Source organism: Temnothorax nylanderi, unplaced genomic scaffold (genome assembly GCF_030848795.1).
Source record: "Temnothorax nylanderi isolate EJ_2023f unplaced genomic scaffold, tnyl_v1.0 TNYL_tig0120_pilon, whole genome shotgun sequence".
NCBI lineage: Eukaryota > Metazoa > Arthropoda > Insecta > Hymenoptera > Formicidae > Temnothorax > Temnothorax nylanderi.
Window position 1 is genome coordinate 177,480 of NW_027249182.1, and position 15,165 is coordinate 192,644.

At 37.7% G+C, this 15,165-nt stretch overlaps 1 protein-coding gene across 1 annotated transcript; it reads right to left on the minus strand.

The window, feature by feature from the left end:
- Positions 1-215: 215 nt before the first annotated feature.
- Rip11 (Rab11 interacting protein) lies at positions 216-11,586 on the minus strand. The gene is made up of 7 exons (XM_071713086.1): positions 11,275-11,586; positions 5,295-5,333; positions 3,358-3,604; positions 2,493-2,868; positions 1,959-2,239; positions 1,252-1,753; positions 216-1,092 (listed from the first exon to the last, which is right to left on the minus strand). The coding sequence occupies exons 1-7, from the start codon at positions 11,303-11,305 to the stop codon at positions 922-924; spliced, it is 1,647 nt and encodes a 548-aa protein (XP_071569187.1). The 5' UTR covers positions 11,306-11,586; the 3' UTR covers positions 216-921.
- Between the last annotated feature and the right edge of the window lie 3,579 nt (positions 11,587-15,165).

Here is a 15,165-nt window from a genome sequence, read left to right on the forward strand (position 1 = left end):
ATCCGTATTGGTGAAAATACATTGTTCGTGTTGCTTGAAATTCCCGAAAATTCCTGCACTTAAAACGAGATAAATATATACATTGGGCGTTGGAAAGAGAAAGCAAAAATGTCCCAAGTGCAAAAAGTGCAAGCAATACGCGCATGCGCGATGGACCTAATTTTTGTTCTCAGGAGGGCGATTTCGAGACGGAAATATTCGGAGAGCTTTTAATATCGTTTTTTGTATTATTTGTATATTATTTTTATTCAATAATGCTCGTAATTAAACAGTGCTTTAATTAACAACGCATATGGTTTCGATTTAATCCGAGTGCGTACATATACAAGACGGAAGGCACGTGTTTATCTCGCGAAGCTTTTTGCCCCGTCAGAACTTTTACATATAAAAATGTTCTTAGATAACTTATAGATAATAATAAAACGAGATACAATCGTGTTCGCTACGTTTCCTTGCAAGCTCGATTGGACGGAAATCTCGATCGCGAACAAACACAAACTTTTTTCTTTTCAAACTTCGACGGTTTTATTTACTGGGAAGACGGGGGATTACGTGAAATGCAAATCATTTTCAACTGGCAGCCGTATCCCCATTCTTTGTTCATATCGGTAATAAACTGGCTTCCGATAATAAGCGAATTACTATTTACTTATCACTCGATTGTCCAACGATCATTCTCGCGGGATTTATAAATAAATATGGGGAAATGGATTTCGCAACGCCGCTACGAGAACGTTATATATCTTTTCCTTCAAGTTATAATGCATAAAAGAAAATAAATTAGATTTATAGAGCAATGTTAATAACAAAAATAGCCACTTGCGACTCGTCAGTCATGTCTAGAATAAAAGTATCACTAAGGCATTAAAAAGGGAATGATCCCCAAGTGGAGATAGGAAAGCTTCATCGCCAATTATCGATCTATTGGTTTCCGGGGGATGACAATCGCCTCTGATACGGATTCTGAAGTAATCGTGGAGAACATTCGATCACACGTAAGAGCAGTGCATCGATATAATCCTCCAGATCGCTGAGTCTCTTGTTCTTCTCCGTGACTTGCGCCTGTAGGTGCAACGCCAGTTCTATTAGATCCTGTAAGTGAAATGCTTTGTTTAGAATAAAACTATAATTGTCTCGCAATGGAAAACTTGTCTCATGAAAAGAAAGTGACGACTACATGCTCCTCTCAAATAATAAGAGCTCAAATTAATTAGACTTAAAAAAAAAATGATATTATGCCTCGATATTTACTTCTCTCGATTTGCCCTCGAACTGGTTAAGGACCTCGTGCGGCAAGCGACTCTTAGAATTCGCAACATTCTTAACGGCATCCTCGCCGCCGATGATGATCCTTTCGGAAGACAGGTGATTCTCGTCGTTGGCATCTTTGAATTTGCTCTCCTTGTCCTTTTTCTTGTCCTTCTTCGCGTGCTTTTCCTCCTTGGGACTTCGTGGGTCGCATTTCTCGTCCTTCTTATCCTTCGACTTATCTTCCTTCACAAGTTTCTCCTTGCTCGCGGCGAGTTTCTCCTTGCTCGCGGCGAGCTTCTCCTTGCTTGCGGCGAGCTTCTCCCTGCTCGCAGCGAGTTTCTCATCCTTATTCCTCGGATGAAGAATTTCTCTCGGCGCCGGACTGGGCGGTTCCGGAAGATCTTTCAATCTCGATGTGACTGGTGATGATGAACGAATAGGCGATACGTCGCGTTTGTTATCCTGCGGCTCATCCACCACGATCTTAGGCTTGCTTTCCCATCTGACAAGCATAACACATGCAACATTGCTTTATTATGCTCCACACGTTTTACTTAATAAATCTATTCACTATATTTTTATTATTGACGTAATAATTCTCAGTTACTGCTAAGCATTTACCGGATTATGCGTTCTTTTTTTATTTCTTCTATTTTTCTCCTATTTCTTTTGAAGATAAATATCTTCAAAACGTCTTCAAACACTACCTTTTAGGCACGCTGCTCGCTTGCTTGCCGTAGAGCTTCAAGCCCCACTCGTCGTCCTTCGTCAGATTGTCGACCTTCGACAGATTCGTAGCGGACGCGCTCATGGCAAATCGCGGCGGTTTGCTCGGTGCGGCGTTAATTGGTGCCGGTGGCGTGTGCACCTCTCTGAAGACATTGCTCTGCGAGCCACTCGAGATACCGTTGGCATTGCCGCTGTTAACACCAGGGGGCACGGGTGCGTTCAGCGACGAGGCCGAGCTTTTGTGAGATAAATCGTCAAACTATAACAGATTAAAGTAATTAAAACTATGTCCAATAGACAAACTTATTTTAACTATTTGTCCAATCCATTGTTTTTATCCGTCTGTAATATATACATACTTATCGAACAAGAAATAATAAAATTAATCAAATCTTCACTCATCCTTAACTCGGAATTAATATAACGATTTTAATAAAACGTTATTACAAATATTAAATACGAATATTGACGATATCGTTAGGATAGCTAAGATTAGGCTTGTTTCCACTTACCGTGAATTCATCTTCATCTTCGCTGATAACTCCGGGATCAGCTTCACCTGGTTCCTGTCGTGTAATTTTGAATTCGCGCTCCTCCCTCTCGTCCAGATTACTTCCATCGACCCGGTTCTTGCTCTTGCCTTTAACTTTGTTCCCAATTGACTTGGCTAATTTTTTCAGGCCTTTGCGCTTCTCAAGGCTGCCGATGCTAAGCAAACTGCCGCCGATCGACTGCGCGGCTGTGGACAGTTGTCCCAAGGAGCTTTTGTGACGCTCCTTCTTACTTAGGTCGGTCAGACTTCCAGCCTTTACGATAAAGCCGATCTTCACCTCGAGCTCGCCTCTCTCTTTCGTGTTCTCTTTGCCTGGTTTGCTGTTAAGAGCGTACCTACAAACGTATTTATTCCCTCATAAATTTATTGACAACAAATGTATATCTATTATATTTTAATAAAGCAAATTTTACATTTTCTTAACTCCAATAATGGAAATTTTTTCATCTGTTAAAAATATATGTCACATAAAAATTACAAAACGTCACAAATATGTTTAAGGTAAAAATGTGAATTCAAAAAAATAAACACTAACAACAAATAGCATAAGGATGAGTTATAAAGTGTAAACTCTGCTATACTACATACTACAAGAAGAAAAAATCACATTTGACCATATCAAATTGCCACACAAGGTGAACGGTCGATTATAGCATCACGCTACAAGAATGCAAAAAGGAATACGAGTAATTAATGAGGTAGGCGATACGCCATAAACGCGACGGTTTCTCTTTCCCGAGAGCAATTTTCCCATGGGCGGGAAGTGTGGGAGAGATTTGCATGAGACGCCGCAATTTGTGCAATTAACGCTATCGCAAACGCACCATCTGTTCTTGGGCCTCTCGTACACGTCGAAGCTGGAGAGCGGTATGCTGACGGTGCCGAGGAACTCGTCGACCCCCACGAAGTTGCGGTGCAGGGCGGTGAGGACGATTTCCGCGGTGTTCCCCTGTTCCGGGATCAGCAGCTCGCATTCCTCGTGCCATTCCACGTCCTTGGTAGCCTTCTGCTTCACCGATGTCTGGTACTTTTCCTTGCCGAGTGCGATTGTCACGAAGCAATCGTTGGTTTCTGCATACATTCACAATTCGACGTGTTGTTGTTTCTACGACGTGTGGGCGAGGAGGATCGGTGTCGACCGGGAGCGAGGTCGGGAGATTAATGAGATGTGTGTAACGGGAATTAAAGATCTCACCCGGTAAGAGAATACGTCTGCTCTCAATCGTCGTAGAAACGTCGTAAGAGTTTATTACTTACGTATTCGCGGTAAAAAGAGAAAATTCTCGATCTCGATTTTGGTCTTAATTGGAAAGCATTGCCCCGACTGGTTTGTGCATATTTATCAGTTTTGCATTTATATTAATAAAAGAAAATAATATATAGGTAGAAATTGATAGAATTGGGGTAATGCAATTCTCTTTTTACATGCAGGTAATGGAAAGTAATTTAATCCGACAACATATGACGCGCTATCGACGCGCTTCTAAATATCCTTTCCGCAGATGGAAACCTACCATTAACCATAATATATGGTTCTCTCGTTAGCAGTACTGCGTTTGCTCATTTTACAATTGCAGCTAAATAAATATAGTAATGTCACAACGCGTGTATCGCGGACGCGCATCGGGAAGTCATTAACTCGTCGCGCAATTACATTGATTATTAGGTCGAGAAGATAGCGTACGCGCTCACGGCCTCACGTCGTATTGGTTGCAGTTGGAACATCAACTTGTAAAAGTTAATTCGACCAAGCATTTTAAAATACACGTTGTAAAATTTCTATGTCAATTATTTCCTTCAAATTGACAAAATTTAACGACAAACTATATAAATTTGCATTTATCTCATGCTATAAACTTTTTATTTTTACTTTCCTATCTTTTGAGTTTACTAAAATGTATGTAATACAGCTTTATTTTATTTTGAATATTCTTCTCAGAAATTTTGATATACTTTCGTTACTTGATTTTAGTAGGCCATTGATTTCCTAATGAGTAAAATGACATAAAATTTCTACATCAATTATTTCCTTCAAATCGACAAAATTTGATGATAAACTTTATAATTTGCATTTATCTCATGCTATAAACTTTTTATTTTTTTCTATCTTTTGAGTTTTCACTAAAATGTGTGTAATAAATTTTCATTTTATTTTGAATATTCTTCTCAGAAATCTTGATATACTTTCGTTACTTAATTTTAGTAGGCCATTGATTTCCTAATGAGTAAAATGACATAAAATTTTGCGACGGAAATTCTGCTGAGAGGCAACGGAATTATATATTTTCGCTTTGGAAATTCGAGTTTCAGTTGATATGACGACAACGTACGAAAATTTGTGCGTATTGTTTTGCAAACTCAGATTGCTTTGCTAGCGAAAACCACCGGATGATTCATGACCTAAAATAGCCGCGAAATACGAGGTCACTCGGTATCGGCGCGAACACGCGAATAACGTGCAGAGAGGTAAGAAACATGATGATGCACGTGTTGGCAAATGGGAGAAAACAAGGCTGGATGACAGCTGGATTATTGAGATCTCAAGATGTTATCGTGTTCAGGTCGTTCAGGATGCTTCGGGCATTAGGAGATTGAAGGCTTTTTATAATTTAATTAATTTCACATACTTTAAATGTTGCACATACTGCATTTAGTGTGTATCTTGTTACATACATGTATATTTAATAAATTCTTTTGAATAAAAGAAGCGTTGACGAAGAAAAATTTGCAAGTGCAATCGAGATAGAAATATCGTACTCACTGTGTTTTCCTTTAGTCAGCAAGTCCTTGGCTCTCTGAACTGTAAACAATGAAAACGAGATGTCAGTAATAAAAAATGCAGAATAAGTGTCGAGTTATTTTAAACGACATTGTCGTACTACAATTTATGTTGCTTTTATCTAATACGTTCACGTACTAAAGTACAAAGTAAATCGCCAACTAGATAGATTGAATTTGATTGGAATTAATCTTCTGCTTCTAAGCTGCTTCGTATTATTACAATAATATTAACAATAATAACAATATGCACTGTTAAATTCATAGGGTTAAATTAAACTCAATTTTGAGTAATGTTTAACTATTCCATAGGTCGCCACTGCTCCTACTCAATATATTTTAGTTAATTTAACTAAAACAATGTTAATTTGACTAAACCAATGAAGTTAAAATAATCCTATTTTGTTTCAAACTAATAAATTTTGACGCACATGGTAGTTAAAAATAACAAAATAAATCTAACTCATGGTATTGGTTTAAATTTCATCCTCTAACCTTTAACAGTGTGCTCGTAAATAAATAAGTAGATGTACATATAAGTGCAAAAAACGCTATATGTTCAATAATTTAAATTTGCATTTAAATATTAATGCAATTAAATATAAAACGTAGCGGTCAGTCATCGTGAAAATAGAGATTTCTTTAACAGCTCTCGTGTACATCTACTTTTTTTTCTTCAATCGACTTTCCACCCGTGCCCACGAGAAAATCTCACGTTATGGCTTTCGCGCGTAATCGCTCTCGCTTATATCAGAGTAAAAGCTGCATGTATATATCAGTTACCGCCCCATTGATTTCGCAATTTCGAGAAATCATCGTGTTGTTATCCGTTTTTTATCGTCGTTTATGCCTTCAATATTAGCCACAATGGTATTTAAATATAAGGAGAGAGAGTATCAATTTAAATACAACAACTAGCAACATTTTAATATCTGTACGAACGATATTTTAAAGTAGCTCACTAATTCGTAATATATGTATGTAATAAAATAATTTATATTTAGTTTGCATTTTAGATCTTGTTTGACATATCAACTAGATGTGACATTGAAGATAAAATGAGAAATGTGCATGCGAATTAAGAACCTTATAATAAGCGATCGAACTTGATTAAATTTTGAAATTGGTGATTTAACTATGCACGTCAAATATATGCAAATGGTGCATCGTGGCTGTGAAGCAATTTCTGCGAAACCTTGACCGAAATACGGAATTTAAACAATGAAATCACACGCTTACAGCACATTCCCAGACATTTTCCGGCAATTTCATCGCGCTACAAACGAAGGTCGCTCCTTCTTGTAAAAGACTTTTTCTCATCGCGCATCTTCAATCGAGATATATATAAAAAAAGAAAATTATATTAATATATATTATATTTATGTGTGAGAAAGATTAAAAGATGAATTGAAGTAGAAAGCCGAAAAAACATTTTGCTTGTTTATCTTCTCAATATTGAACTTCAATAATTTCAGTAATATGCTCCGAGTTACTGTATCGTGACATTGGCCTTTACAGGTGCATCTTTGTGAAACTTGAAACCCGAATTTACATAATCCGCAAGATCTCGTAAAATGGTCGCGGAATAAACGTCTGCGATAAAAAAAAAGAAAAGAAAGAACCCGTGGTCTGTCTCCTCCATCCGTAATCCGTTAGTTCGTAACACGGAGCGTTACCGAATAACTGTCGGAGGCACTTCCTCGTTCTCACACGCGCAACGGCGATGAACCATAATGGATGTGCGAGGTACGAGGAGGAGGCCAACGTATTCCCCGATTTCTCGTACACCGAAAGAAGGGAAGAGCCGAAAGAGAGATAATTTCTCGTCGCATCCTCCTTCACGGTCGAGTTAGAGCTGAGACGGACTCGAAGTCCCCGTCGCGATGAAGCCGCAGTCAAATACCGTTTAGTCTGATAGATGGAAGCATTTTTCAATGCTTCGTGCGTCTCAGCAACGTGGCCGTGATCGCGATGATCCGACGATACGCGGCTCTCGACCGATCCTTTTCTTAATCCGAGAACGAGCGCTGGGGCTACTTAAACACCCCAGTGTCGAAAAAAGGCACAGTAATTTTAATGTGCTTCCTTCGTTTTTTAAATATTTTTTTGGTTTCTCCTTTTTCTGAAAATGTTGAGTAAATCTATATACATATTGTCCTCAAATATTGATAAATTACAGAACAATCCAAAATATGCAATATGTAATTAATAATGACTTTTAATTGGGGTGTAAAAGTAGCCCCAGGTGACTGTTTATGCAAAAAAAAAAAAAAAAAAAAAATAAGGCGCCCGTTCTCGGGTTAAGCCTATCCAAAGGATTTTCTAGGATGCACCTTCTCTCGGGTTCATCGTGAATTTCTTTCGAGTAACCGCGTTAGTTTTTATAAGACTATTTCGTATTTGTTAATTCTGTAAATTCTGTAAGAATATTTCGAACAGACAAAAATAAAATTAAGGACATAAGATTCCAAGGTTTTTAGTGTTTGAACGTGTCTGCACGATTTTGAAAGGCATATCCGGTCCGATCGGTGAAATACTTTATGCAAAAGCAGAGGAAAGGGGAGCACCGAATAGCCGCTAAACATGCTTTCACGCGTCGTCTATTTTGCAGCGAGATATACGAAGGAGCTAAAAACTTGTCACTCGTGGAAATCGCAAGACGGATTTGTAATTATACGCATACGATAGTGGCACGAGAATCATATTATTTTTACTCTGCTATGATTTTAGCACATGTCGTGTCTCTGTTATTATAAAACGATAAATGAGAACGTATCTACAATTGCACACGCCTTCACGCAAGGTTTTGAAAAACCTAGGTATTTTGAAAAATCTATTTTAGTCTCTTCCGCGGAGAAATATTCTCTCTGAATCACCGTGGGGAAACTTTCTGAATTCGCACCTGGTGTCGTTGACCGTTTCGAAGACAGATGTCTGGTTTTTCTTCCCCCTATGCATATGTACGTTGTAACGGCGAGTCTCGGCCGCGATACTCTCGATTTGACACCCGCTAACGCCCGAAGGTAAAAGTTTCGCGCGTGCTAATTAAGAGGACAAGTACGCTAACGCGCGAGCACGCTTTCGCGAGCTAAACCGCAGTAACAAGGCTTTTTATCTTATGATCGATTCGCGGTGAACGGTGTATCCTAATTAAACACTCCGCAAACTGCGCACCGAAAGTTGGAAGACCGCAATGAATTATCGATGATTAAACTGTCGTGAAAGAAAGAAAAGATAACGAGAGAAAAGATAACAAGCAAAGAAAGAAAAAATTCCTTCGGGGAATTAGAGAGGAATTATTTTGAAAAAAATTTAGATTATCGTATGGCACGCATATCGGAGGCGATATGCGTGTGTTTAAAAATCGACATTAGATACAACCGATAAGTAACATAACTGTTTTGAATAGCAGTACACAGGATGCGTCATTGGATATATGGCCGAGGAATATCGCACGAGAGCTCGCCATTCGAAATTTTCAATATGTAGATTTCAGCACACGATAAACTCTTTCTCGCAAGGAAATAGAATATTCTACTAGGCAAGTAGAATCAGCGTATTTCCGCGAGTTAACGTTTAGCACAGCGATGCGTCCGCATAATTGCATTTAATTGCTGTCGGAGTTAATTGAAATTATTACTAGAAGTCGTTACAAACAAAAAAATTATGATCCTCTTACGATAATCTTAAGAAGTTAAGGAAATGATAGAAAGAGAGGGAAAGATAAAAACAAGAGAGATAAATATAGTTCTTCAATTAATCATCAGAGATAACATCGTTTCGCGAATTATCAACGGTGGAAACATTATACCGCGTGTATGCTTTTTATAAGACGCTCTTTTTGTCATGCGATTTAAGTTTTAAAGCCCATTTTAGATAATTTTATTCCATAATTTCTATCCTGAAATCTGAGACATCTATGCTTATTATTTCTTTATATCACATATTTTAATGTATGTCGTATATATTTAATAATATATATTTTATATATGTGTATATTCTAAATTGTTTTCTCCTCAATTGTTTTTCGTATTATATGGCACATAAGAACATAAATATAGAATAGCAATTTGACTTCTGACATGAATCACCTAAAGTGGACTTTAGAGAATATTGTTCTTCATCATTAACTCTATATAAAACGTTATGTGACTTGGAAGTGTATATCACTCATTTGCTTCAACAACGACATAACTCAAAAATAATAATTTTCCAGAAAATAAGTTTAAAAATTTTAATTTATTATAACTGTTCTTTCTGTACCAATTACTCAAAATAAGCAAATTTTGAGTTATGTCATTATTGAAGCAAATGAGCGACATGTATCTATATTCGTGTATATCTAAAGCGCATATCTATATTTTTTAAGTCTAATGACTTAATTAATGTTTTCTATTTACTACACGGAGAGCTTGGCAACCAAGAAATTTTTGAAATATACAAAAGACATTTTACAAACAACGTGATAAAAATTACCAAGCAGATTGGTAAATTTTGAAAAATTATTGAAATTTTCTAGATATATTTTAGTAAAATTAATCAAACATATTTTTTATTTTAATGCAATAGATATTAATACTTTTTATTATGGTAGATATTAATCAGAATAGCTCGCATAAAATTCTTGGTGGATACATGTTGTCCCACAACTAGCATGATTTCAGGGTAAATTCTAAGAGAAAATTCTCTCCGTGTACTATTTGATTTATTCCAAAAGGAAAAGCATGCGGGACGTTTGCTGAAAAATTCACTAAAAAAAAAATCTTCATGAGTTCTTATACATTCTTATACATAGTATCTTCTTATACTAAGTCTCTTTCTAGGATTTCCTTTTTAAAGTCGATGTAATTATATCCTTGGAAAGTGTCCAGATATCCGACGCGTGACGAATACAAAGTGAGATTCCGCGATGCGATTGTGTAATTCTTTTTTTCATACGAGCAAAACAAAGCCAACTGGCCAAATTATAGACTTATAGAGGGTCAACTCTTAAACGCGAGAGATCTAAAGCCTTGTGTCCACGATGCTAGAAATCGCTCCGAGATCTTGTACGAAAAAAGAATTAACCAATCGCATTGGTCAATTGCCGAATTGTTTAAATGTGATTGGTCAATTTTTTCTCTGTCCGAGATCTCAGAGCGATTTCTAGTATCGTGGACAAGGAGGCTTTTCGCGTGCACCACGGTGCAACGATGACGCGATGACACATCGCATAGCAGCGAAACGGCATATCTCTCGCGCCTTACGTCTTCTTCGATTCAAGATAACGAGAGATATGAAGCAGATCATTCCCATGACGAATCCCCCGACTGCTATAAACCGCGGTATATCGTTTACGTTTACGTTACCGATAAGATTAGAGCTTCACGAGGGATAAGAAGTGATTTATTTAAACGAGGGATCTACTTGATCTCTTTCGCACAAAAGAGAGTAAAGTAGCGTAGTGTCTCCTCAAAAATTCACCGAACTCTCGTAAGTACATCCTATTCTTATCTCGCGGTCCCTCTCGAGAATTCCCTTCTTAACGTCTCGGAACGTCTTGGAAAGTGTCCAGATATCCCGCCGGGTGACGAATACGTGGTAACGTTCGGCGAAACGCAGTTTCTACGTCTCAACGACGCGATGCCCCGGGCCCGGACGGCCTCGGATACGTTCCTGAGCGGCAGCGGCGGCGACGACGAGGCAGACGAGGCTGCGGGGTTTCGCTCGCCTAGTTTTCCGCGAACGCGAGAGACACGTAACCTCGTAATCCTCGTATATACGCGCATCCATACGTCCTCGCGTAGGTAACAATCGGAATTACGGCACGCATTCCACCGCGCGGCGTCCGAGCGTCCGCCGACCACCTGTCGAAAAGCATTTATACGGAGAGGAGAGGAGAGAAGAGGGAACGAGAGAGAAGGGGGGGGGGAGACATCGTTACGACGTTCCGTCGCGTCGCCGCGATATCGCCGCTCGCTTACCTGTCACCTGAACGTGCGTCGGGCTCCACATTGTGAGATTCCTCGGGGCTTCCTGCTGCCGCTCGCCGTTGCACTCGTCGATATCCTTACGCGACGATGACTACGACGACGACGCTCTGACGACCGCGCGGCGCGCTGCGAGGAAACGTTCGCATCACGCGGTCGTGGCTCGCGCACTGGCCAACCGCCACGCTCGCTCGACTCTCCGCAGTCTCCGCACTCCACTCCGGAGAACCGACAGTCACGTCCAGTCACGTCGACGGCCGAACATTCACCGCGCGCCTCGCTCCGCGACGACGACGACGACTGTACGCGGCGCGCTGCCGCGCCTTTGAACAACCGCTACGCGCGATCGACGCGCCAGGTGCGGACCGAACGGGACCCATTTGCGCGGCTACCTTCACGGCGCACTGCCGGCCGCGCGTAAAAAACTTTCTATTCGTAAATAAATGAATTATCACGCTCGTGTGTATCAAATACTAAAATGTAAAAGGCCAATAAACGAGCAATGATAGTTGTTAAATAATTAAATGTATATATTAATTTGATACATTTAATTTATTTACAACTAAGTATCATTGCTCGTTTGTTGACCTTTTTCATTTTAGTGTTTCTATTCATTCGTAGCTAAGAAATCGGAATTAGAAATGTATTTCTAATTCCGATTCCTAATATTTAATATTTATTCTTATTCCTAATTTGTGCTCTCTATTGTGCGTATAAGGCCTAACGCTATATTTTCTGCACTTAAAATGCAGACGAATGTACAATGAGATATTGAAGAGAAAAAGATGAGAAAAAGCGTTAAACTACATAATAAAGTTCTCCCTGGGTAGTTTACTTACAAATTAGTTTACCGGATTTATTTCCGAGTACTCAATGAAAAATGTATAGAGATGATAAATCTAACGTTAAAGTATATATACGCATATTAGGTTTAATTGCGTAGCTTTGGCCTTCGTGCCAGATTTCCCATTCATCTCTCATACGTCTGATTAACCATATCCTGAACGAAGCGTTAATTAACCCATTCGTGGCCTGCGATCGTCACATCGATAAGAATTACGTTGCCACAATCATGAGAAACGCTTCTCGTGTGTAGTACAGATATAACCATGGTATAGTAATCAGCACATGACTTTTGTCCGAAAGCGACACGAAATGACAAGAACAATAATATTAACACAAATATATGAATGCAATAATAATTAACTTCCTAGTTGAAATTCTGTCTTAATATTTATAACCTAAATAACGATTTTTTTTTCCCAGGAACATTTTGAATTCGTATTCAACAGTTGCTAGTCTAGACTAATAAAAGTATCTCGAATAAAAATAATTTTTTCCAAATAATTGATCGTACGTTCGCACGGAGTACACTTGACGGAACTGTCGCATTACGGACGTGAAATTCTGTATCCATACATAAAGTGACATAAAAGGTTACTCGATACCTCTTTCAGCATATTCGACATTACATATTTATTTTTATGCAATACGTATCGTCACTAACCTAAATTTGTAATGCGCTGAGACAAGCGGATTCTTATAATCGTGCAGCGATCGCGTTACAATGACATAATAGTTTTTAATGTTCCAACGATAGCTGTGTTTTTTTTAGTCCGACATTTATCGGCTCGCAGTTTTAAATTGGAATATATATGTATATTCGTCGCTTGTAATATATAATTATAAGCACTAAGAACGAGCTTTGTTCGCTAGCCCCTTTATGAAATTATTAATAATAGTTTTTGCTGCCCTACGTTGTATTTTCTGCATTAAATAAAATATGTAAAAAAATCAACTATAAAGAACACAGATCTTATATATGCTTACATTGCTTACATATGCTCTAATTGACGGTACTGGTACAAGCAGCGATCGTGATTAGCGCAGGAAATGATCGCAATCACTGTTAATCAATGTTGATTGTATCATTAGTTGCAGCAGACACGCCGAAGTTTGAACAGAAAATATTGAAATCTTCCATAAGATCGGTTATTCTTGCGAACTATTTCGCGTATGACAATGTCGTTAGATTAATAAAAAACTTTACAATGCAAAGCTAGGCATGTCCGTCATGTTTGCAGAGAGATCAGGGAAGATGATTACGGTTACAAAGCTGCGCTAAGTGATTTTATTATACTTTATTACGATATTCCGCGCGATTGTCCATGACGTTGGTGAAATCGGGCATAAGATGAGATTAAAAGGGCGATATATGAAATCAATATATACAGTGTAAAAAATTTATACTTTTTTTAATAGACTTAGTTGCATTCACAATATCTTACAACAATTCTATAATTGCTAAAAAAACAAGATGTACCAAATCATTAGTAGAAATAATATCTCATATCTTTGTTTCAATTTTCACATACGTATTCATTTAACAACATAACATAAATAATCACAAATAAAAATTACAAACCAATAAGCACATAGAAGTCAATATTCTAAAAAGCTGTGACTTATTTGTTTATTAATGTCATTTAGATTTCCTAATATTTAATGATAACTTCGTGAGAAAGCAATCAACATTTATTTTGCAGAGGCAAATCCCACTCGATCCTTTCCCATGTCAAACTCGGTATAGTACCGACCAATAAATACATTGCCCAAAACCCACTCCGTTATATTGTTAGGTTGAATACGTTTAAAGCCGCTAAAGCATGTTGACGTACCGTCTGTTGTGAACTATGAAAGATTAAAAATGGCATGATATTTCTATTCTAAAACAATTTAAACCTTTATGTAACAATATTCTTTACCTTCAAAATGTAATCTTTACCAACGAGTCTGAACATTTTACCGCCTAGGACGAAATTGATATCGGGCAATTTAGAAATCTCATCGCAGTTCACCGAAGATTAATGTTAGTAATCCATATTAATAATCCGTAATATATCAAACATTTATTAATTTATTTCAATAATTTATTTAAGGTAGTTGATAACTGCCATTGCAGAAAAATCTATTATTATCTATTATTTACTGTTCCAACATTTTTAACTATTTTAACACCGATCTCTCTCCAAATAATTGCGATATCATATTTTTCACATTGTACATATTACACATATTACATTGCGTGGAAAGACAAGGTATGTAATTTAAAAAATAGTTTCAAATACACGTGGGGCATCCAGAAAGATACATACCGATTTAAGTAGAAACTAAAACGGGTCGCGCGCGCGCGCGGGACACCACGCGTTAATAAATCATGTTTTGGAAGACAGAAGTTCCAGTATTGGATAACGAGGAGTAACCCATCCCCAAAATGCCGCCGAATTCTTTAACGGTGGAGACTTTTCCCCAATAGTTTACAGCTTCTCCGAATGATTGGAATACAACCTTAAGACCAGCAACCTATGAAACGTTGATATTATTAATAAAATATTATCGCGTGTGTTTTTCTTCGGAGAATGAAGTAGTTTAAGAATGTTCTGGAGGCACCGTCTTAACTGAAAGTATGCAAGAAATATTAAAAACACCGATATATTAATTCTCCAGGAAGGTCCAAAGACAAAAAAATGTATATAAATAGTTACGGCAAATCTAACAGAATGTAAAAGACGTAGATTTAGTGACTGCAAATAAATGTTACTATTATTTTCTTTTAAAAAAAATTCTCAAAACAAATTTTTGTAAATCGTTTTAAATTTTGTTGCCATATTGTTGATAATCTACTTATGTGTAAAATATCATTATATTGGTAGCATTTTTTAATGTTCACACTTATCTCTGTAAAATATTTGTAAAACGGATATTCGAAAATTGATAACTTTTTATCCGAATTCTGAATCGATTTGAAATTTGGCTCCGAACTTTGAAAGAGAATACAGAATATGATATTAAATTTTCACCAACTTTGTAGCATTCTGACAAACT